Source organism: Euleptes europaea, chromosome 3 (genome assembly GCF_029931775.1).
Source record: "Euleptes europaea isolate rEulEur1 chromosome 3, rEulEur1.hap1, whole genome shotgun sequence".
Lineage (NCBI taxonomy): Eukaryota > Metazoa > Chordata > Lepidosauria > Squamata > Sphaerodactylidae > Euleptes > Euleptes europaea.
Genome location: NC_079314.1, coordinates 7179665 through 7204868, shown reverse-complemented (window position 1 = coordinate 7204868; position 25204 = coordinate 7179665). Strand labels below are relative to the sequence as shown.

The 25204-nt window shown below is 51.8% G+C and overlaps 1 protein-coding gene across 1 annotated transcript in view; it reads right to left on the bottom strand.

The window, feature by feature from the left end:
- HIF3A (hypoxia inducible factor 3 subunit alpha) overlaps nt 1-22339 on the bottom strand; it is a 45640-nt gene extending 23301 nt beyond the window's left edge. Inside the window, exons 1-2 of the mRNA XM_056847027.1 lie at nt 22311-22339; nt 917-1107 (exon numbers count right to left, since the gene is read on the bottom strand). Coding sequence (XP_056703005.1) covers nt 917-1107; nt 22311-22336 — 217 coding nt within the window. The 5' untranslated portion in view covers nt 22337-22339. The remainder of the gene's footprint in view (nt 1-916; nt 1108-22310) is intronic.
- Nucleotides 22340-25204: the final 2865 nt, after the last annotated feature.

Sequence of the window (25204 nt, the reverse complement as noted above, 5' to 3'; positions counted from 1 at the left end):
TAACACAAGCAGCCTCCCACCACCAGCATCAGTGCGCTTATATTCCTTGCAACTCACCAATCCTTTTAAACAACTGCTTGCCGATAGGCCTAGACCTTTTGAAAACACATGAAGTTGCCTTCCACTGAATCAGACTCGTGATCCGTCACGGTCAGCACTGTCTATTCAGACCGGCAGCGGTTTTCCAGGGGCTCAGGCTGAGGTCTTTCACATCACCTACTTGCCTAATCCCCTTAACTGGAGATGCTGGGGATCAAACCTGAGACCTTCTGCATGCAAAGCAGAGGCTCTTCCACTGACCCACAGCCCCTTCTCTGGAGGGGAGATCTAGAAGGAGGGAAAACATCTCTAATTGTATCAAGAGTTATTCCAGAAGAGACGCAAAGCAACCACCAAGCTCTTTACTGTTATCTTCTGATCTTGTCCCATGAGGCTAGCCTGGGACTGCAGCTAGCCACTGCGGCGAGAACTTGGTAGCAAAGAGGCATTTGTGTGCAGGGTACATCTGGGTGGCATCTGAAACCAACTGGAATGCCTTTGGGAAGCCTGGGGGTCTAGATTATCAGAGGCACACCAGCATGACTGGGGTGTATCTTGGGAATCGGGGGGGGGGCAGAGTGAGATACAGACCTAGAGATTTTACAACCATCTCCCAGCACCCTAGTGGCGATGGAAGTTGTTTCCTCTGCCCAAAGAGGAGGGCTGTGGCTCAGTGGTGGAGCATCAGCTTGGCATGCAGAAGGTCCCAAGGTCAATCCCCGGCACCTCTAGTCAAAGAATCTGGCAGGAGGTGATGCAAAAGACTTTTGCCTGAGACCCTCCCTGCAGAGCAGCTGCTGGCCTGAGTAGACGATACGGAGCTCAATGGACCGAAGGCAGCTTCATGCGTTCATCACTAAGGCAAGCAGGTCCTCACCAGAGGTCAGTAGCTTGTGCATCCTCAGGTAGCTGATGGTCAGGCGCATGATGGAGGCCTTGTCCAGGTGGGCGCTGACCCCCCGGGCGAAGGGCAAGGTGTGAGCCAGCTGGTAGAAAACTTCCGTCTCCTTGCTGCGGCGGCATCGTGCTGCGTCACGTGATTTCTCCTTCCGGATCTCTGTGGTAGATCTGCGGGGGGGGGGGGGGGGAGTGCACGGATGAATGCCAGCACATGAGTGAGCATTGCCTTGAGAGACAACCATTATGGGGTCCTGCCAAACCAGCCACCAAGACGCCTTGCTTCTGAAGCCCCCCTTCGGGGATGGATTTGCTCCAAGGATTGATACCACCCGCTCTCAGAGGCCAATGGCTCCCCAGAGAAGATCAGGTCAGTAATCTGTTGATTCCCAGGATAACATTGGAGAGGAGGAATTGACCTGTCAGGAAAGAGTTGTCCTCTTCCCCAATACCTAATTTTCTATTCTGGGCCTTATCCTCACAAGCATTTGCTTCTACTAAACAAAAGAAACTTGGGAGGGTGTCATAACTTTTTATCCATTCTCCTTAAAGACCAATCAACAAGTTTCAAACAGCCATTTTAGGATTATTCCACTTCAGAATGGGGGGGGGGGAAGGCATGGACGATAAAATGTATCCCCCCCATTAAGAATTCCCTGCTTATGGAAAGGTTGCATCTCGAGCAGAAAAGGTTTTGCCTATATTGCAAATGAATGCACAAATGTCAGCTAGACAGTAACAGAATCACACTACTTAACACCCACGGATCTCTCCCAAAGCTCTCGCCCCCATTTATGTATTATAATTTTAACCTGCTCTTCTAAGGAGCTCAAGCCAGCATGCACAGTTCCCCCCTCCTCCTTCCACTTGATACCCAAACAACCCTGCAAGGTAAGTTAGGGTGACAAAGAATGACTGGCTAAGCAGGGATTTGAACCCAGGTCTTACGTCCACCGCTCTAATCACTACACCACACGTGCTCTCACAGAGGTGCTTCTGAGTAAAACCACACACAGAGAGAGACACCACACCAAGTTTCTGAAACACACCCTGCGTGCCCACTCATAGTGGGACATCTTCCCCACCCTTCAGGCAGAACTGGAATCTGCCTGGAGCCCCAGCTGGAATGGCAGACGATAAATGAAGCAACTAAACAAATGAAACAAAACTACATATGCACACTCTCCTACAACACCCATCTACTACAACCCAATCTATTACATGCATCTCCTGCTTTTCCTCCACCAGGGCAACAGGCTGGGAGTTCTCTTTTTTATCCTCACATTGACCTTTGGGTAGACCAGGAAAGAGTGACGTAGCTTAAGGCCCGTCGGTGAGTTATGTTGGCAAAACAGGGATTCGAACTTGGGTTTTCCAGCCCAACTCTATCCATGACATCGCACTTAGCACCAGCAATTTAACCTGAAAGAGGAGCGGTTCACAAGCCTCCCCAGGTGCTTGTGCGGCCTCCGGCCTTCTCAGGTGCTCCATGGAAAGGGGTGACAGTCTTGGCCCACCCCCTGGAGTCAGCCCCAAGACCACGTGGTCTCCAACAGTGTACAGGAACCATACAAACAATCTCCACCAAAATGTACACACCATGCCCACGCGCTCACTCTTTCCACAACTGCATATTTCTCCCTCGAAGAGCACCCCCGCAACATACATACGCTGCTTCCACAACTGGAAAACACCCTTGATTACCACACCAGAGAAGTATACACATACCCCCACATGCTTACAAAGCAGATTGACTCTCGACAGGCTGATACAGGGCAAACGCTCGCCTCTACCTGGGGTCTTCCCTCAAAATCTCGACAAGCCCCTCAAAACAGAAGTCCTGCCTGAAATCCCATTTTTTTTAAAAATGAAACAAACATCTCGGGCTTTTCTACCATGGGGCTTCCCTCTCAGGCTGCCCACCTCCTATCAGGCTGAACAAAAGATGATTGCAGGGAAATCCCAGACAGGAAGAAACCCACACTGGGCAAGGAAGGAAGAGAGGCACGTAGATTAGCAGTCGGTCGGGGTGAGAAAAGCTCAAGAGGATAGGTCTCCCTTCAGTCAAAAGCTAACTATGCCCCAGTATTTGAATTCTTTCTGTCTCAGCTGCACATACTAGTCAATCCTTGCCCCTCAGTAGCCCCATCATCTTCATCAAGGCCTACCCTCAATTCTAATCGCTTTCCTGCACCCCATATTTTCTGCCTGATCATAGTGTTTAACTGGGGTAAGCCTATCTCAGCTAGTGCCTCCTTCCAGATCAATTCCGCTCTCCGATTCCAGGACCCAGCTCTCGCAAGCCCCCTGTTTTGCTCTAACGATCCCAGACACCCGAATCTTCCAAAACTACATCCTCTGTGCTGACACTCCACGAATCCAGCAAACATCCCAAGGCATAGTCAACCCGGAGAACCCCACAGAACTGTTTCCTTACAGAGGTGAGAGATCAAAAAGAAGCAGCCCAACCTCCAAAGAGATGAGAGGTGCTTACCCCTGCCTCAAATGGAGGAGAACGGGGTGCCACAGGCTTGCCCTAGATCCAAAGAACCCTACACAAACAAACAACCCGAAGTTCTGCAGTAACTTGAAGAGAGAGAATCTGCCCCATCAGCTCCGGAAAATAGACACCGAGACAATTCCACAAGATCCCCGTTGCAAGCATGTGCGTCCTGAAGGCAAAGAGGCTCAAACATGAGCCATGGGTCTCCGCAAGGCCATCGCTGACCCACAAGAGAGTCACTACGCAACTCTTCACAAAAGCAAGTAGGCAGAGAGCTCTGCAGATCCTGTGTAACCCCACAACTCTGGAGCAGGAACTGCTGCCCTGAAGCATGAAAGGACAGTGTGTAAACAGACCACACATGCAAATGCCCCCGGGTCCCCAGAACTCCCACCCTAGCCTGTATCCAGCTGCAGACGGTCATCGATCTCCCCTCATGCCCCAAAAGCACCGCTGCCCTCACCTGTACCATCTCCTGCCCCTCAGCCTCTTCCGGCGCCGCCGCATGCCCTGGGCACTCTCGCAGGCTCACTCCCCAAGAAGAATAAGCGGGACTTTCAGCTCCCCAATCCTCCGGCTGCATCCTTCCACCATTCCTCCCCACCCCTCCCAACGTGGCCGGTCCCATTAAGGGTACAGGCTGTTCCATTTCTGTCTCTTGGCTCCCTGCCCATCACTCCGGGCTACTCAGAACAAGCTGTTTTGCCACCGGGCATAACAGCGTCTTATCTGCTCTCGTTTTACTCATAGGAAGAGGGGTCACCACGGAGGCATGGCCGCCGGCCAGGTGGGCCACAGGTCACCAGACGTGGTTGGCGACGAGCGGTGGATCCTCGTGCACAGTCACGTGCGAAGAGGCAACGCAGTGGCGCACGGGCACGGAAGCTGTAAAGCGATCACATGCGAAACGTCAGCTAGCCAAGCAGGAGGAGGTGGGGAGGGCTCCGGTGGGACTTTCCTGCCTTCGACGGAGTAGCAAACGGCTCATCGGAATACAAAATCCCTGCAGGATTTCCAAGCAGCAACACAGGCAGGCAGAGGTTAATTTATTTTCTGTTTTTTAAAGCATCAGAGTAATGCTTTCCTGGAAGCGGAATCCTTTGACAACATTCCCAGGCATGCTACTCAAGGACTAGCTGCATGTTATGTGCGTATAATAAAAACCCCATGTGTTTCTTTCTTTCTTTCTTTCTTTTTTTTTAAAGAAAAGCATCTTTGGAGAGGGTGATTGAGAAGAAGAGGTAAGGGGACAGCAGGGTACTTAACCCTCTCCCTCCACGGCAGTTTCCCAGCAGTTTCCCAAGTGGATCCCTCCCCCTTCTCCTGTACGCTGGCCCTGAGGGTGAGCTAAAAACTTGGCGTCAGCCATGTCTGGTGACCTGTGGCCCACCTGGTAGGCGGCCATGCCTCTGTGGTGACCCCTCTTCCTATGAGTAAAACAAGAGCAGATAAGATGCTGTTATACCCAGCTAAAGGCTAACTCTGCACATGAACAGAGGCAGGATGGTCTTACAAGATCCCAAGCCAACCCTGGGTTTAGAGCATACCCCCGAAGCTGGACTCAGAAAAGGAAGAGGCACTAGAGATCATATTGCAAATTTACATTGGTTACTGGAGCATACGAGAGAATTTCAGAAGAAAATCAGCTTCAGTTCCATAGATTACAACAAAGCTTTTGACTGTGTGGATCATGAACAGCTCTGGTTGGATTTAAAGGAAACGTGTGTGCCACAGCATACTGATTGTTTTGATGTGCAACCTGTGCTCTGCACAAGAGGCCATGGTTAGGACTGATTTGATGGCACTTAACACACACACACACACACACACACACACACCTAACGTGAAACAAAAGGCAACATTGCCACCCATTTCTGCTCACAGAACTTTGCTGCAAAACTAACGTGGATTTTGTGTTCCTGACATTGTTTTTTGGGAAATGCATTTTCCTCAAGCATCCCTTTGTGGAGGAATCATCAGACTTCACCTAGAGAACTGATAATACAGACACGATTGAAAGGAGACAGGATTTAAAAATTGAGCAACTGCCACGGCCAGATTGGTCAAGGGTTTACCTAGGCTAATAGTAGCCGGCAAGATGCTTCAGGGAAAACAGGACAGGGAGCAACAACCGTGTCACCCCCACCTAATGCAATCTGATCCATCACTTTTGAATTTCTATTCCAGTCTAAAGGGAGAGCGAGATTCACAGCCGTTTGTATTGCGACTGGGTACAGAATCTGACACTCCCAAGATAGGTTTCTAGCTCCTAACTCTGCAAAGACAGGCTGAAAAGCATACTTTCAGGAGGGTAGCCGTGTCGGTCTGCAGTAGAAGAGCTGGATTCAAGTCCAGTAGCAGCTCAGAGACTAACAACATCTCTCAGGGTATGAGCTTCTGAGAGTCAGAGCTCTGTTATCTGACGAAGGGAGCTGTGACTCTCGAAAGCTTACACCCCGAAAATCTTGTTGGTCTCTAAGGTGCTCCTGGACTTGAATCCAGCTGAAAAGCATGTGGTCCACACTTGGTGAAATCCCAAAAGGAGAACAGGGCAAGGCATCACTCCCAAACCTCTTGTGGTGTAGTGGACAGAGTGGCTGACTATGACCCTGGTTCGAAGCCCCACTTCTACCACAGAAGCTTGCTAGGTGACCTTGGGGGCCGGTCACAAACTCTCAGCCTGGCCTACCTCAACTGAAACAACTGAGGAGGGGAGAACAATTATCTAAAAGCCACTTTGAGTTCCAACAGGGGAGAAAAGCAGGATATCAACAAATAAATGTGAACAAATGCACAATCAATCCTGCAAAACAAAGTCAGTGTCTTCATTTTGCGATGCTTTGGTGCCAGGGTCAGGATGGAGAAAAACAATCCCAGTAGTCACCAGGTTTCTGAGAAAGCAGTTTTTCAAAGGTTGCTCTCAGAATCCCACTTTAGACACCCCCCAGACAGTTATTTGAAATATTTATGCCCTTCCTCTCTATATAACCACATCTGAGGCAGCTTCCTATATAAATCATAAAATAATATGCTAAAAGCAATAAAAACATGAAAGGGCAACCACAACCCCCCATAATTAAAACAGCAGCCATAAAACACACCCAAAATGCTGCAGAATAAAAAAGTTCTAAAAGCAACTTTAAAGTATAAATTCACTAACAAGGACCGGGTAGCTAAAACCAACCATGCGGGGTGGGGGGGTGGCTGTCTAAAAGGCTCAAGAGAATCAAAACTGTCACTGCTTGGTGAACACATGAAGCTGCCTTATACTGAATCCGACCCTTGGCCCATCAAGGTGAGTATTGTCTACTCAGACTGGCAGCAGCTCTCCAGGGTCTCAGGCTGAGGATCTTTCACATCACCTACTGCCTGATCCTTTCAACTGGAGGTGCCAGGGATTGAACCTGGGACCTTCTGCATGCAAAGCACATGATCTGCTACTGAACCACAGCCCCTCCTGTGGTGAAAAGAGAGCTTCCTCTGGGATGTGGGGGGGAGGCATTTGTATAAGATTATGCAGAGGCTCGACCACTAAGCCACAACCTCCCTAAAAGAATCCGCACTCAGCACCAGGTGTGACTCTGTGGAGCCAGGCCTGCAGCACACGGTGGCATCATCAGGCTGGGGGGGGGCACTCTCAGAGGGCCGTTGCCCCCCCCCCACTCCTGCCAGGCTTCGGTTCAGGCCACAAGGGTCTACACCTCAGTCTCCCCACTGGCTGTGTGCCGCAGCCATGCACCACAAAGTGTTTGAAAAAGGGAGGCAGAGGAATACACCGGCAACCTGTCCTGGAGCTTGCAGCTGCCGGCACCAAAGCACAAGCCCCCAAAGCTTGTTGTTGTGCTGCACGAAGGCACAGCTTGATAACCAACGTCTACGCCAAGCGCAGAACGCATCTCCCGGCACCTTCTGCTCAGCTCAGGCATTCTTGACGTCAGCTTCCTTCCTCTGCTGAGAATATCGGCGCTTCGCACATGCTGCTTGTTACAGACTCTCTGTTTTGCACAAAACCTCTTTCCTTCTTGTGACAAAACTGGGAGGTTGGGGGGGGGAAGAGAAACACAGACAGCAGGGGCTCCTCCAGCACCCAGCATAGCAACACTGAGAGCTTCCCCACAGCGACGCCCCCACAGGGCAAGTAACTCCCTTCAAACCAGAGTTGTCAATCAATCAACGTGGTGCAAAGACAGGCCTGGACCTAGGCAAAACATGGAGGCGATTCTGAACAGCCCTTAAGAAGCGGGCTGGGTCTTACATGCTGCAACAATTCTTTGCTCTCCACTTTGGGGGGGGGGCAAGGAGGGCTGTTGTGAAACAAAAGGGGAGGAGAGAATGGGCATTGGGTGATGGGGACAAAATTATTCAGGAGTGGGTTGTATGTCCAGTTCAGGAGTTGGGAAGGAACTCACACACACTATCAGGACACCTGGTGTACTGGTTACGACCATCAGACTAGTATCTGGGAGGTCCAGGTTCAAGTCCCCACTCCTGCCCTGGAAGCTTGCTGGGTGACCTTGGGCCAGTCACACTCTTTCAAGTCTAAGCTACCTCTTGGGAATGTTGTGAAGACAAAATGGAGAATGACATAAGCCACGTTGGGCCCCCAGTGAGGAGGAATGCGAGGCCCAAATGAAGTAAATAAATAAATATCTTGCAAGCCTAGCGAGGGCTTTCCCTCTCATGCAGCTTGTCTCACTTCCATGAGTTACTCAGCTGCACTTTGCTTATGGCACGTGCACGGTGAGGACTCCATATGTGGAGAAGGACTTCCATATGCACTGGCCTACAGTACAGGGCGGGTGGCAGGAGAGCTAGACTAGCTGTCCTTCAAACGCTTCCAATTGGTGCAGTATCCCCTGTTCCTTAGGGTTTCCAGCTCTGGATTGGGAAATACCTGGAGATTTGGGGGTGGGGGTGGAGCCTGGAGAGGGTGAAGTTTGAGGAAGAGCACGCCTTCAATGGGGAATAACACCACAGCATCCATCTTCCAAAGTGGCCCTTTTCTCCAGGTGAACTGATCTGTCACCTGGAGTTCAGCTGCAATCTCAGGAGCTCTCCAGCCACCACCTGGAGGCTGGCAACCCTACGTGGCATGCTCTGCCCTCCCTGGCGTTCCAGCAGCCTCAGTGAACCCTCTGCGTCATGCCGTGCTCTCACCGCCACCCCCCTGCACCCATTCCCATCCGCACCCTCTCCTCCACTCCTCTCCTTCACTCCCTTCTGCAAAGCCCGCTGCCCTTCCAAGCTTCTCAGCCTGCCACCGCCAGCTTCCTCCTCCGCCCGCTGGCGTCCAGCCCTGATCCCCCCCCTTGCACATCACAGATGCAAACTCCTTAATCGCCGCCCAGCGCCCCCTCCCAGCAGAAATCCTGCTGCACGTGCTCTTGGCAGCGCCTTTGGCTGTTCTGTCCGCGTCCGTCCGGGACACCGTGTACTGCAGACAGGGACCCGTGCCAAGCAGTCATCACTGGGGGGAGGAAGGGGGGGTGGAAGGAGTGGTGACGTTGCCATGGGAAGGGGAGGGGGAGGAAGGGGAGAGCGTCCTTCGTCACAACCAGCCATTCACAAACCTTTCGCCAAAGAGAGGGGGGCCCACTCCTGCAGCTCCGAAGCAGGACCCTGATGTTCCACCCCCAGCACAATAATCTTACTGTACTATCCTCAAGAGGGCAAGTCTCAACATTAGTGGATTCCTGCAGCCCCAGAAGGATCGGTAATCCCCCCCCCACACACACACACATGCAGATAGATCCCTGATTTTGAAGGGCTGCCTCATTCCATACAATGTTATGGCAATAACACAACACAGGAGCCTGGAGGCGGTGGGGGGGATTAAAGGCGCTCATGGCAATTAGGCAGTTGCACCACCCAAACTGAACCGTGAATGCCGCCACCCACCCACCCCTTCCCTTCGCTCCCCTCTCTTTACACCCACACCAGGGCCTCTTCCCTCTGGGCTGGGTGGGAACGTGATGTTCCTGGCACAGCGATGCCTCCCCACCCTGGTTCTGGAGAGCGTGAGCCGGGGTGATTGTGTACACAAGGGAGGGAGTGCGCTACCTTCTACCTGAACCAAGTCCGGATGGCGGGGCAGGGCAGGTGTGGAGCGTGCCACCCTGCACTCCTTGCCTGCCAATTCGTCTGCAAGGAACTTCGGTCTTTGGACTCTTAGAGGTCGCCCTGCTGCTGAAGCCATTTTTATTTTTAGACTTGTACCCCAACCCTCTCCTGGGTCACAGGGGTCAAAACAGCTCACAACATTCAATAAAACATACTCACAAAATATTAAACCAGAAGCTGTAAAATAGCATCCTAGCTCAGGCCACAGAAGAAAATGAAGCGTTCTTGGGGGGACATATAGGCCTTTTTGCAGGGGCGTTTCCCTGCGATCACCCCCACCAACTGCTTTCGGGCTTCATTTTGATCATGCATGACCGTGTTTTCTGGATGCTGTTTTAGCCAGAATCTGGAAAACACGGGCAAAACGCACAGGGAGCAAGGCGACCTCTGACGGTCGGAAAAGGACTGCATAATCAAAAGGAAGCCCCAAAGCAGTCAGCGGGGGTGACTGCGGGGAAACATCCCTGCATAAAAGGCCATAGGCAGAGTCCATAGGTATGAAGGTCCCAAACAGTTTAGGGCTTTACAGGCTGACACACTGAAGCAGCAAGAGGACAAGGATTTGCTCACTCCAGGCACCAAATCTCATCCACTTTGGGGAAAGCTCTGTGCACAAGGAACTGAGGCACACCCGTTCTCCCTGACCTCTTTGCTGTTCGTAGTCAGTGGGGCCAACTCCAAAGGGTGGCACGCTCAGGCCTCGGTTAGGGCTTTGAGACCAGCAAAATGGCCCCAGACACCCAAGCACTCCACTCCAGGAAACACCACTGCAGTTTTCACTTTGCATGGAGCACTCCAGAAGGACAGAGGTTGTGGGAGAGAATTTGCGGAATGGATACTCCTCGCTCTTTGGTTCCCCCAAAAAATCCTGGTGCAAACACTGACCAACAAGGTGACTATAGGGTGGTTTTTCCCTGCTATGCACACTTCTCGGTAAGCGTCAGCATTCTAACCCACGGTGGTGACTGAATACATTAATGGGAAGCAGTCATTCTGGAATAATTCACACACGGCTCAAAAGGTGTAACTTATCCAAATCCAAATCCAATTCTGTTCCTCCGTCCTGATAACGAACAGGGGACAGCTGATCCTCATACCCCTTAATGGCCTCAAGTCAAGCCAGCAAATTTTGCTTTCTTCCACCCCACGTATAGTCTATAGTTTTCACCGATGTTGTGAATTTGCATCGCGTCGTGGCTAAGAAAATGAGCTGTGACTTTGGCAATCCTCGGTCCAAATCTTCTCTAGCACAAATTTACTAGGCGGGGTCACACGAAACGTTTTCTCCTGGCCTCAGCACTCCGGCCATCTGCAATATGGGGATAATAATGCTGGCCTACCTTCCTAGGTTGTTGTAAGGATTGCAACAGGATAACACAAAGTGCACTGAATGTTGAAAACACTATCTAAATGCAGCACATCCTGTCTCTCAACACACACACCCTCCAGTCTCCCAAGCACAGCTGCCCCTTGGTTCCAACAAAGCAACTGTTCATATACACAGGAATCCCTTGTTGAGTGCTAAAGGAAGAGTCTTCTGGATTGGCACAAAAGCAGATGCTGATCCCCTCCACCCTTGTTGAAACGCACCTGCCTCAAGGAGCAATGGCTGAGATGCACCTGGGGTCTGCATGCCAAAAGGATCCCCTCTCCAATCACTCATACCATTCCCTGCAGCATGGGGGGGGGGCACACACTCATCAGGCACTGTCCAGAGTATTGCAAAACTCACAGGGTCAATGTCAGGACCACTCTGGCATGTGTGTGTGTGTGTAGGGGGGAAGCGAGGTCGACAGAGCCGCTCCTTGGCCCCTTTCCACCGCCTGTTCTCTCCCTGAGCCAGAGGGAAAAGCCAAGAACATACATTGTGTGTGAATAAACAGAGAGAGCTGGAACACAACCCGTTCACAGGCAAAACAGACCCAGCGCCAGAAAGTCTTTCCTCATGAGGGTGCCAAGGCCAGGGCACCCATGCTTTTAGATTCACCCACTGCCCGGTAAAATACATACATCTGAACGCAGAACCCAGGAGTTCTGGCATATATTTGCAACTTCTATACCATGCCCTTCTCCTACAGTTAAGGAACAGAATTCAGAGATTAATATTTCTGGCTCCTTTCCTCAAGCCAAAACACAGCCACAGACACTTCCTAGGGAAAAGAATGCAGTTGCCTGTACTCTAGCCACTAGGCTCCAATTCCATTGTAAAACAGGGAAATAAAAACCAAACAGGTATCCTGATGCCAAGTTTTTTCCATTCTATGCACAATACCAGGGCAGAAACCCAAAACCCCTGAATACAGACAAGCCTGCTAAATCTAGAGGAGCAGCCGTGTTAATCTGATGCAGAAAAATAAGCACAAAGATTACCAACATTTTATTTCCAGCAGATGCCCGCTTTTTCAAATGCAAGGCTCTTAAGCAAATCTCACTCCCAAAATACTGCAATATAGCCTCCCTGCTCCATGAAAACTCGGTTCGGCTCTGTGTTCACGGCCACAGGGGGTCTACCAAGCATCCGCAAAGCACTGCTGGTGCCTAACAGTTTGGGAAAGAACATCCCCCCACCTCCAAATCTGGAAATAGGGTTTAGTGGCTACAACAAGCCAGAGGTGAGGGGGCCTAGGATGGCCAGTTTCTCTGGGCTAGCAAGCCGGGACCCGGCGAGTCAATCCCAACGCAGACCAGCAACGGAGAACCATGAGAGAAGAAGAAACGGCCAACGCTGCCAAGATTGCATCAAGCTGATAATGGCGTGTTTTGTATATGAAAAAAAAAGCGTGCAGCTTGAGCAGGCAGAGGACGCCGGCACCGCAACGCACGGCCTGGCAGAGAGCTTTGCGCCACCAACGGAGGGCTTTGCGCCACCAACGGTGCCCAATTCCCTGGGCAGCCCCGCCGGCCTGGGCTTGACGTGAGCTCCTGCGAGGCCTCTGGGGCCTGCTGCTCGGGCCGGGCCTAGCGGAGCCCTCGCGAGCCTCCCTTTCCCGCCCACCCTCGCTTGGAAGGCCGCCCGGAGGCCCCTGGCTCAGGCTGGGCCTACGTGAGCCGAGCGACGGGAGGGGGCCGGCTAGGCCAGGAGCAGCCAACCAGCGGCCGGCCTTTCTCCTGTTTGCCTGCTAATTTCGGCTGGGAACACTGAGCTGCCATTGGGCGCCTGGCTCTGTTGCGCAGCGCATGGGCCTGCTGCCAGAAGGGCCGGCCTTGGCACGCTGGGCCTGCTGCTGCTGCTGGTGGGGGGGGGTGGGGGTGGCCGAGCGGGAAAGGGAGGTAAATATATGCAGGAGTGGGGGCAAAACCCACTCGCCCTTGAAACAGTCTAAGCCCTTCCAAACCCTTTTTTTGGGGGGGGGAGAGAAGGGTCTGTTCTACACATCAGCTCCACCTCAGTCCCAAAACCTCCTGGCAATGACAAAAATATGTTCCAAACACGAGGCAACTTTTTAAGGGATAATCTCTGACACGTCGTCTCCTGTAATCTTGGATTACAACCCCGGCTCTTGTTCTCCCCTAACAGAAGGGCCGATTCCACCTCCCGCCCCCAATATTTGCGGAAAAGATTCCCGTTTGCTCAAGAAATTCAAAAAAGTAGGGAATTAGCCGTTCTAAGCCACACAAGACGGAAAGCAATTAGCAAAACAGGCGGGAGAACACGATTTCATGTAGTCCAGACCCCAAGAGTCCAGTAGCGCCTTAAAGACGAACAAAATTTCTGGCAGGGTAGGAGCTTTCGTATCTGAAGAAGTGAGCTGTGGCTCACGAACGCTCACACCCTGCCAGAAATTTTGTTCGTCTTTAAGGCGCTACTGGACTCTTGCTCTTTTCTACTTCTACAGACAGACTAACGCGGCTACCCATCATGATCTACCGACACCAAATGTGCATACAGGTGTAGAGATTATTTTAAAGAGCTTTGTAAAACGTATGCTTACCGGTTCTGGTTTCAAGGTTAACACTGGAACCTTTTAGTTTGATTTCAATTCTAGTGTGTACGTTTAAAATTAATAAAGGGTTTAGAGAAAGAAACTCAGCAGCATGGACTGGTGGGCAGAGAACTGGGCTGGGGAGATCCAGGTTCGAATATTCCCTCTCAGCCGCTAGAATTGACCTCCCAGGGTTGTTGGGAGGACAAAATGGAGGAGGAGACAACTACTTCTGCTGCCCTGGAAATGTAAACAGGTAATCTGCAACAGGGATTGAGGCCGAGCACCATAATCTCGGCTTTCACGCACACACAGACCCTCCTCTTGGAGCCACTGAGACTGAAATTTTGCCTCCCTGCCTTGGAACCTCTGCTCATCACTTCTGCCACATGTACAAAATTTCACGTTTGGCCTCTGCATCAGTTTATCTGGAGTCTGATTTGTGACTTATGACACGGACATGCGGCCTCTGAGCACCCTTCCACCACCCAGGAAGTAACAGCGAACTAAAAGGTAACTAATCTAACAGTACACCTTAAATGTGCTGATGCTCCTAGGTTTGCCAAGGGTCAGGTTCGCAGCATGACACATTAACAAGTGAAGCTGCCTTTTACTGAACCAGACCCTCAGTCCATCAAGATCAGTATTGTCTACTCAGACCGGCAGTGGCTCTCCAGGGTCTCAATCAGAGGTCTTTCACATCACCTACTTGCCCAGTCCCTTTAACTGGAGATGCAGGGGATTGAACTGGGGACCTTCTATGTGCCAAGCAGACGCTCTCCTACTGAGCCACAGCCCCCTCCCCTGTCCATTTGGTATTTCTCCTGGTTGGGGATCATGGATTTTGGTTTGATGAACAAGGTATTTCAACCCAGGAGGGGGTTAATCTTTTTTTTCTTCTCCAGACCTCACATTCTGACCTACCAGGATTCATCCCCCAATAAGTCAGAATCTGTCCTCGGCTCCACCCATCTAATCAGTATTGTTCGAATCCCAAATTGGCATGTGCCCTGCTCTGGGGGAACAAGGCACACTCCCCTCTCCGTTCCCAGGACAGGAGAGGTACAAACCCTTCCGAAGACCTCCTACGAGATCATGGGGCATGATCATCCAGGGGCATTCCCCTCCGGGGCTAGGCACACTTTAAGCCCCAGCCCATCATGTTCTGCAGAAGGGTGCCCAGCTCAGAGGGGCTTCCTTTCACATAACTTCAGAAGGACTGGGAGGCTAGAGCAGGTTGGCCCACTGCATCCACTTCGTGGAAACAACCCGAAAACCCTCCACGTGGCAGCAGTTGCGTCGTCTGCACACAGTGGCTGATGCCACTGATCTGGACGAGCTTTATCGTATCAGCACGGGTCTTGGGAGATAAAGGTGCGCAGCTGCATGAGTGTAGTGAAAGCTATCCAATCTTCCGTACGCATGGACAAAGTAAACCAGGGCTGAGCCATTTTTGCCTGGTGGAGCTGAGGATAAGGAGCTTGGCACTGCACATGAACAACGGGGTTATTATTAGGCAGCAGGAGGTGGTTTCCAAGAGGGGCCACTGCGCGTGGTTTGCTGAGGGTTTCAACCTCTGGTACAATAGGTTCAGCAGGTTTTTGCATTGTTTCACAAACCAGTTTAAACAGACGCAAATAGGACAAGAGAGAAAGTGTGTTTACACCGTGGAAGCAAAGCCTCTCTGTAACCACTTTCAACTCTCTTAAAAACAAGATTGTCATTTTCTAGCTTCATTCTCAACTCCAGGAGGGAGCACAAAGAGGCCAAATGGGCATGGCTCAGGGGCCACAAAAATGGCCTTTGCCGACACTATCTTTCGCTTAAAAAAAGGGGGATCGAGCAGATGTAGTTTTTGTAAAGGGTCCAAATGACAGCAGAGGCAGGCATTGGCAAACCACCTCTCTTAGTCTCGTGCCTTGAAAACCCTACAGGGTCTTCATAAATCAGCTACAACTTGCCGTCGCTTTACACACACACACACCAAAAGATAGCAAACGGAAGGCTGCCATCAAGCAAAATGTCGAGCCGTTAAAATTTCTCAGATAACTGCAGGTAGATTTTTGCACACATCTCTCTGCCTTTGCCAAATGTGTTCCGCAGTTCAGAGCAAAATGTGGGCTCTCATTTGTCCAGTGTCCCTTCCATTAACCCTTGTGATAAAAGCGTGGGTGGATAATTGAAATGCCCTGCACCCTATCCTACCATTTGTTATCCTGTACAGATAAGCCAGTCCCCTTTAAGAAGGGGAACAGAGGTTAGCGATCTATAAGGGGACACGGGGTGGGGGTGGGGGGGGTGAAACAAAGGCAGCCAATCTTCAAACCAAGGATTTGTGAGTTTTATTTCCCAACTCTGGGAAAGAAGCAAGGCTCCCAAAGTTACGTACTCCATGCTGGAAGGCAAGGTTAGAATCCAGGGAGGCGACGGACATCAAATAGACCATTAGTCTGCTCCAGATTAATCAATTAATAAACCACCCCCTCTGGTTCCAAAAACGATTGAACTTTTCTCAGTATAGAACAGCCGGGTGGGGGAGTTTTTAACTAAGCTGGAAGAAAGATGTCATAATGTACCCTAGCTAGATTCGAGTCCAGTAGCACCTCTGGGATCAACAAGATTTTCAGGTTAGAAGCTTTCAAGAGTCAAAGCAGATACAGAAGAAGTTGGGACTCTCAAAAGCTGACACCCTGAAAATCTTTTTGGTCTCTAAGGTGCTCTGGGAATCAAATCTAACTGTTCTACCGAGGATCAACACGGCTACCTTCTGAAACTATAATGTGGCCTAGAATCTCTGGCGCTCACAATTTGTGCAGATTAAACGCATATTGTTACTTGTTTTCATTACAAGTAACCTTCAAAGGCTTAACTAGGCAGAGTGCCATACGCCCACAAGTCCTCTCATTCACTTCCACAATCGCTCTGCGGGGTTAGTTATGGGGCGGCTCCCATCTAGCAGAACGAAGGGGGCAAGGGCCGAAAATCAGAGCTACTTGACTGAGGCCGCTGAGCAAGTATGTGGCAGAGATGGAGTGTACGGGGAGGACAGATCTTCTTTTAGCTGCAAGGCCCACTGGATGGCAGTGGAGCTCCAGGCATCTGTGGGCCCTGGGACCCCTCGCTACCCACGGGCTGTCCATAGCCCACTCTAATCCTATCAGTGCAAAAAAAGGCCTTGAAAGCATGCAAAATGCTCTCCCTTACCACGGCATCACCACCACCAGCCTCAAAATGTCTGAAATTCTGGGAAGGGGCTCACGCTTCTTACACTTTTGAAACCTACGCCTTCCGTCCACAAGGATGGGAAAACCCCGCCTGCACAAGGAAGATGGGTGAGATCCACAGAAGGTCTCTCAACAGCCTCTGAGCCCAACAAATATCTGCCTGACCCACTTTTCAGGGCCGTTGCGAGGATAATAAAGGAGATATCATGCCAGGTATGTTTCCCTACACTCCTTGGAGCAATTCCAGTTGAGTGACAGGAAATAAAATAAATAAGATTCAGAGCAGAGTTAAAGCAGAAGATTCTCAACTTTATAGGCGCAGCCAAGACAGAGATTTAAGCAGACCTTGTAAAATGTGGCTTTCTTAAAATGGAAAGTGCTCTTAATGATCTTTTTGTCTCGTCCTCACTCCCACCATGCCAGGTAGGCCACCGTCTCCATTGTAAGCGCGGGGGAATCTACGGCAACAGATTAAGTGCAGGGAAAACACAACAGGCATATCTGAGATCCAAGACATTCCCTCCCTAGATACTGTGCTGGGACCACCTTGTGCTTCGCGTTGGGCCCTGGCACTGGTTTGGGGGCACAGCCAAAGTCCAAAAGAGGACACCTCTGCGCATGCAGAGAGTACCTCTGCCTATGCAGTGCGCACCTATGGCCAGGCACCACAAACCTGGAATCAGAGCTTGCCGATCAGAGCATTTATCTAGGAAAATGTGAGAGCCGGCATTTAATGTCAGAAAATTAGCCATCCTATGTCTGGCAACCTCAGCTTCTCCAAGGCTTTAGGAGGCCCAGAATTCCTGAACCTGTCGCCAAGGAGCAGACTTCACACCCATAGGAGACTTGGTACTTGTGGGGCTTGGTCTGCCATCAGCAAAATGCATAACAATTGTTAGCTCAATTAGGATTAGAGAGAGAGAGAACACCATGCACAGCCACAGGAGAGCGCCATGCACAGCCACAGCCCGGGGTGGGACTTTTGCCTTCCATGGCAAGAGGTGCCATGATTAATTTTTCGTTGCTGGAAGAGATATCAGCCTTCAGGCTCCCCATTGGTCTCTCCCCCAGCCACAAAGCAAGACCCCTACTTTCTGACCTCTGACTGCTCTTCCAGCAACGAAAAATTAATCATAAGAATTTCTGCTTCCCATTGGTATCTGTTACCCAGTTCACAGAAGGGGGAAACTGAGGCATGGCCCTAGGAAGATCTCTTTTCGAAGGAAGAGAACATGAAGTCCTCCTGACGCTCCTGATCCAAACGCTTAACAACATTCCCTCTTCAGAGCCCGAAAACCAGAAACTCCAAGTCCATGGATCTCCACCTGCAGAATTTCTGGGCCCACTTCCTTCCCTGAGACCACGAACGAAGGCAGGTTGCTTTCCTCTCACCCTCCCCCCTTAAAATCTCTCTCTTGCCAAGAAGAAAAAAGAGTCCCAAATCCAAGCAGATTCCTCCATCCCCACTGTGGGATCAACAGATGGAAAAACAAAACAGCCACGCCACCTCCAAAACACAACATGGATGGGACGGAAAACCCTTTTGCCGCTGGTTCTGGATCTGCGGAGAAGCCCATGCAGCTTTGCAAGCTGCAGCCAAATCCCGTTTACGCCGATCCTGCACTGCGGGCTCTCTCCTGTGGCCATCGATCCCCATCCAAGCCACAAGTGGCAGAGTACGAGCCAGACAGGCCTGCAAGCCACAGACAGAAAGCCAGAGCCATGGGTGCAAAGAAACGGGCATGCTAGCGTGGATTTGTAGGAGACATACACAAAAGAAACAAAGAAAGAAGGCATGATAAGGGCAGAAATGGCAGAGGAAAGAAACGAAAAGGGAAGAGAATGTGATGAAGACGAGAACGTGGAAAGGAAGAAAAAAGACACACACACGAACACAGCTCGAATGAAGCATAGTTTGTGTACAGGAAGTCATTAAATGGGCCAAAGAGAGAACAGAGGAAGGAGAAAGGTACCGAGCAGACCCAAAAGGGAGCTGTGCGGAGATCAGAAAACGCTGAGAACAGAAGAGGAGAAAAACGCACAAATGGGAGAGGAGTTCAGGAACGCAGGCATGAGGAAGTCTAGAACAGAGAAGCGATCACGCAAAGAGGAAAGAGGAGAGAAAAGGGGAGCTCCGGGGTGAATCAGGAGATGGGCAGAAAGCGAAAAGGCTTCGAGGAGAGGAAAAAAGATAGCAGGGCAGGAAGCCAAGCCAACAGGAACAGCTGCGCCAGCTGCCTCCTGCCCCTGGCAGTGCCCACACTCACCAGCCAACTGAGCTCCCCACCGGAGATGTGCCCACGGGCCCTGCTTCCTGCCGAGCCGGCCCTCCCATCCCCACTGCCTGCTGACCACCAACTCGCTGCCAACTCCCTAGCCGAGAGGGCTCCTCTCCACATAGGAACTGCCCCCTACCTCCGCCCACCGCGTCATGGCCTGGCACGAGGCCGGGAACACGTGATGTACACAAGCCCCGTCATGCGTCCGTCCTCCGGCACATGAGGGCCACCGGCTTCCCTGCCAGGAGGAAAACAGTCAACAGCAAATGCTGGGGAAGGCAGGACATGAGCGAGGAGGCTGGGTTGGGCCCGATGCCAGTCCATGCGCCTGCAAGGGGAGAGAAACGCCGGAGCAAAAGGAACCATGAGCAAGTTCTGCAAATGCCACCAGGGGGTGCTGGCGGGGGACAGAGGATCCCGCCGTGCCAGGGCAAGAAGACACCCAGCTCTGCAAAGATGCCCGGGAAACATTGTCCCGTACTGATACTAAGCAGAAACTTTGGTGCCAGCTGGAAAGAGGTGGGCAGGGCTAAAAAAACCAAGCCCGGCCAGCCTTCCCAAAGGTAGGACCCACGACTGGGGCATCGGCACTGAGCACCAATGCAGCACCAGCGCTTCCAGGAGTTTCTCAGCTGAGTCAGCAACAGGATGATTCTTGAACCAGGCAGGTGGCTTCTGCTCACCAAAAGCCAAGTCGCTACGGGACTGACCTTAGGAGTCCTCAGACTACAATCATGGAAGCATTTAAAAATAAAACAAGGGCATTCCCTTCCCCACCCAGAAGGGGGCACTGTGGGTCATGCACAGATTGCATCCCTGGGTGTGTTTGGGAAACGTTACCAAAGGGACATTGGATTTAATCCAGCACAATCAAAGGGTCAGAAACGGGAGCCCCGGAGTTTCCCCCCACCAGCTCTCTGAGGGCAGAAATCAGCAGTCATTAGAGCAAGGAAGCAAGGATTTGGCGCCCCTCATTTTTAAAGGTCGTTCCTTACTGCAGAACACAAAAAATGTGGACGGATCCCTGATTTGAGGACGCCAGCCTATCCCTTTACTTCTGCCTCGTCCTGCACCCCCGCAAGCTCTCACTCTCCAGCATAGCAACCGCTCCCAAAAGACCTGCACCCTGCAAAAGCAAAGAAAAGGGCAAATTCACAGTTAGTTCCAGGCTGGCCTGACGCCCTCCGAATGGGGAACGGTGCCAGGTCCACGCCGCCTGGTGATGGAAACCAAGATCCTCAGTGGGATGCCAGGTGGGACGAGTCCTGCGGCACAGAAACCCAACGGAGCGGCAGAACGACACACCCACCTGGGCACAGTGGCACTGCCCAGACTGTGCACACACCACCGCTGGCCCTGGTGCCCGACTCCACCCCCAAACTTCCACCCTGCCCACCAAGTTCTGACGCTTTTTTGCAAAGTTGGAAAGCTGCACATAAAATCTCGCACGGCAAACTCAGCTGTGTGCCAAGTTGTCATCTCTTCCTGGACCCACACACACACAAAAAATAAGGAGACAAAACTCCGTCACCCCAGTTTCTCTCTGACCTAATTCCAAGATGATCTCCATGGATTTGACCTACATCTGAAACGGATCTCGTCTGGCTCCAGATCACAGGCGTTGGCGAGCAAGCGCCACACCACGACCTTGGCTGACACCCGATTTTAAAAGCCCCTCGAAACTCAACCCCCTCACAAGCTCTTGCCAGGGGGTCTCATCCGCAGACTCCTCTCCCCCCTGCTTCGCTGGTGATTCCAGCGGCTGTTTGGGTTGGCGGTCTCACTGCAGTACCAAAACACTCCTGCAACCTCAACATCTGAGCCATGTTTTAAGAGAATCAGCCCCGGCACCCAACCCAGTTTGTGAAGGTCTTTTATTATAGTTTCCCCCACTGGGTCCCTATATTCCCCCTTCTGCACTGTGCAAAGACTCCCTCCCAATTCGCTTCTGCGGAAAAGCTGGTTTATATGGACAGAGACGCAAACAACTATGCACCTTACCCAGTGCCCCCCCCCCCGCATCCAGTGTTTTCTTCAATACAGAAAGGAAATCAGAGAATACCAAAAGACAACTGCAGTTGAGGAGCTTGCGGGAATGCAAAATTGATATTTTCCTCCTTGCTATCGTTTAAAGGGGGCACCCAAACTGGACTTATTTGATTGCTTTGAGCCCCCCCCCCCACCCACCTAGGTAATTTACAGGGCAATTCTATGCAGAGTTATTCCAGTCTAAGCCCAAATGAAGTACCTAACTGGGGGGGGGGGCAGTCTCAAAGCAATAAGCAAAGAGGTCAGGATAGAAGATTGCAGCCCTGTCAAACAAGGTGTGCAGAGAGATTAAGCGGCATTTACAAACACATAATCCCCCCTCCCCAAAGACGTGGGTCGTCTGCCTGCCTCCAGACTCCACTTTTGGGCCTGAGCCACACACACAGCTCGGTGTGATTCCTGGCAACCGGCCCCAGGCACGTTCCTTGGGCGCAGATCAGGGCTGGCTCGGCCCCTCTTTCACGACTGGTTTACACATTGGCACAGGCTCTGTGGTAATCTACTGGATCCCAGGGCTGGCAAGAGGACATTTATCCCCCCCCTTCTTTCTTTCTTTCCTTCTTTCCAGCTCTGAAAGAAAACCTCCCGCCGTTCCTTTGCAAGGATGGCTTTGACCACGACCACCGCCAGAAGCAAAACCTGCCGCATCTCATCCTGCTGCTGGGTTTGGGCTGGGATTGGCTCCCAAGGAAACAAACGCGGTCACGTATCCCCGTCAAACACCCCCCTCCCCATCAACACACATCCAGCAAAGCAGCCCGCAATAATGCAACCCCCTCCCCAATTTCCACATTCTTGCAAGAAGCCGAAATGGAGACGCCTACAAGTTTTTTTGTGTGTGTTTTTTAAATGCACTTTCTCCACACAAATGTGTGGGGGGGGGGAGGCGATCAACTGTAAGAAAAGAATGTGGGGGGGTCCTTCCACGGGCGCTCTCCAGGGAACCCCAGAAACACAATATTGGGGCCCTCTTGTCTCTCTCTCTCTCTCTCTCACGCACAGAGCGCAATGTGCTGACTCTGCAAGGGAGCACCCCCACAAGCACCCCAGCGTCACCGTGGGAGGGGGGGAGGGGGTTAAAAGGCCACTGCAGGAAAATAAAGCAGACGCATTCCTCTGCAAACCTCCCCCCCCCCAAAAAAAAGACCCAGGTCCCGGAGCGTGCCCATTTCCCACCCCAAAGGGCGGCTCGCAATGTAAACCTTTCCACGGAAAAGTGGGGAGGGGGCGCCGGGCGGGGCCGGCCCCTCCTTTGCTGGCGGCTCCGGCGGCTCACCTTGGCCCCGGCAGCCCATTCTCCATGGCTGTCCGCCTGCTGCTGCTGCGCCTCGCGCCCTCCTGCCTCTGCGCGGGTCCTCGGGCGGCCGCTGCGCTGCGCTCCCCTCCCTGCCGCCTCTCTGCCGGCGCGGCCGCTCCCCTCCCCCGCCCTGAAGCCCACTCCCCTCCAGGCTACTCCCACCGCCCCTCCCCCATCCGTGCCATTGGCTCCCCCGCCCACCCTCAAGACCCCCCCCCTTGCAGCCGTGCAGATTGAAGGCTCTCTGGCACGCCTCCCTCGGTTGAGATGCGCGGTGATTGGGCGCCGGGGGTGTCCGTTCGGGACCTGGGGAGCCCCCCCTCCGCCCACCCGCTGGCAGGAGGGGGGGCGAGGGTGCCCCACTGCGGCGGCAGGAAGGAGCTCTCGGCGGGGGGAGGTGGCAACGAGATGGGTTGGGATTCCGGAGCAGGTTGCTGGGGGCGCGCGCGGCCGGGGGGGGGGGTTAATCCGGAGTCACACGCGAAGCGGATCCGGATTCAGACGCGAGGCTTGCAGTTGGGGGCCACACTTGGTGCGAGGGAAACGTCAGTGCCTCCCAGTCCGGTTTCTGGGCACGGGCGGCTATGGAGAGTTAATGGGGAGCCGGATGCGGCAGGGTTCAGGTGGCCCCGCCGGCGGGCAGGTGGGCAGGTGCGAAGCCCCGCGCGTCCCGTTGCTAGGCGCGCGCGCGGCTCTCTTGCGCGCTCGGGGGAATCGGGCTTGGCGCGCTCCCGTCCGCAAACGGGATCCGCATCCCGAAGCGAAGGCTGCGCTCCTTCTGCAAGAAACCCACACGAAACCCAAGCCTAAGCGCAGCTGCTCGCCAAGAAGGCTCACGTCGGCCAGGTCCAGTGGACTAGGACTGCAGTTTTAGAGAGGCCAACAGAATGATTTCGTGGGTCCTTGGTCAACTTGGGCCGTTTACCCCCGGGAGGGTTTGCCTCTCTCTGGATGCGCATTTCCCCCGTCCCAATTCTCACAAGCTCTGCACGGGGGGCTTCTTTGCGGGGGCTTCCAATGGGCTGACTTGTCATTCGTTTTAGTACATCCCTTATTTGCTGCCAATCCGGAGTCGGCCGTGTACACGGGGGCTTGATTGCTGCGTTCCTCGGGGGTTCGGTCAGCATCCCATTTGACAGGCGAAGGCGGCCACTGCGCAAGGTGCGTTTACTCGAGAGTCAGTCCTTCGTTTGAAATCCGTCCTTTTCAGTAGTTCCCGCTACGAAATGCATTGCCTCCGCATCAGCCACGCGATCCTGGCTAGGGCCTTACTTAAAAAGCGCGTAGGATCGCAGCCTTCATCCCTGGAACAGGATTCCGAAATTACTCTCTAAAAAAAGAAAAGCGGAAAATCGAGCCAGAGGAAAAGAAAGGGCGTGACGGGACTCCGCTTTCTCAGCCAGAACTGGATTCGGATTTCCTATTTCCAGGGCCAAATCCGCAGCTGCTTACCTCCCTTTTGGCTCGGTGTTCAGGGCTGGAAAGGGATAGCATTTTGCCTTCGGTGTAAATTTTCCCACTCTTCTCAATATTTTCCTTAAAGAATTTCAGGATTCAGTACAATTTACAGGATCGCTTTGCTGACGCGCGCACACAAATCGCTAGCCAAGAAACGAGGATTGGTTGTGTCAATGCGCCCCCGTGTGGCGAGAGACAGGTACAAGCGCAGTTTATTCTATATTTTGGAAATTTTTTCGTCTGGTGGAGATGGTGCGCTCCATAGGATTGCTAATCAATGAAAAAGTAGGACTTTCTAATTTCCTGAAAGAAGAAAAGGGGGAAAGGTGGATCGTTAACGCCGATCTCCTTTTCTTCTTGATAAAAATTACCAACTATCCACCATCGGCAAAACATTGTAGGTAACCCTGTGAGCCAATAAGCAAAATGACGAACAATTATATAATAACCTTATTAGGACTGTTTTATTTATTTGCTTCATTTATACCCCACCTTTCTCTGCAATGGGGACCTAAAGCAGCTGACATGGTTCTCCTCCATTTTATCCCCACAACAACCCTGTGAGGTAGATTAGGCTGTGTGGGGGTGACCAGCCCAAGGTCAACCAGCAAGTACCCATGTTAGAGTGTGGATTTAAACCTGGCTCTCTCAGACCCTAGTCTGACACTCTTAACTGCTATACCACACTTTCTCTACAATCAAACAGTCATAACACTGGGAGCACCAGCATTCTATGTTGTGAACCACCTTGAGCTCCATAAGGAAGAAAGGCATCTAAATAAATGCTTTAAATAAATAAATAAATAAATAAATAAAATTTTCTACAGAACATCAGACAGAGGCATATATACTTTACAGCATGATGCTAAAACCCCAGGTTTGCAGCCAGTCTCTGAAAATGGAGATCAGGAGTTGTGGCAGATTTAAATAGATTACACGATACAATCAGTAATCTAATTAAATGGAATTTGCAGAGAGATCACAACTGGACCTGGGCATTAGCACTCTCAGGGGATTCTTTTCACACTTGGTCACTGTACTTATCTTGGATACTTATGAGAAATGCGTAGAAACATCACCGACTGCGTATTTCATGGCCCTATAACCCCATAAGTTTCCTCCTGCTGTAGCTTTGTGTGGGTGTGTTGCCAAGAGAGGCACTTCATGAATCCCATGAAATAGAGTTCAGCGCACAAAAAACATCTGGTGCAGTAAATCTGAGAGTTTTCAAGTGGCCTCAATGTTCCTTTTTTACTGGGAACTATTTTTGGGGCGCTCCAGAATTTGTTTTAATTGTTTTAATTATGTGTGTTTTGGAGAGAGCTTGATTTTAATGGTTTTAAAATATGATTTTACCATTTATATTTTAAATTGTTAGCTGCCTTAGTAGCAGAAAGGCAGGCTATACATTTTGT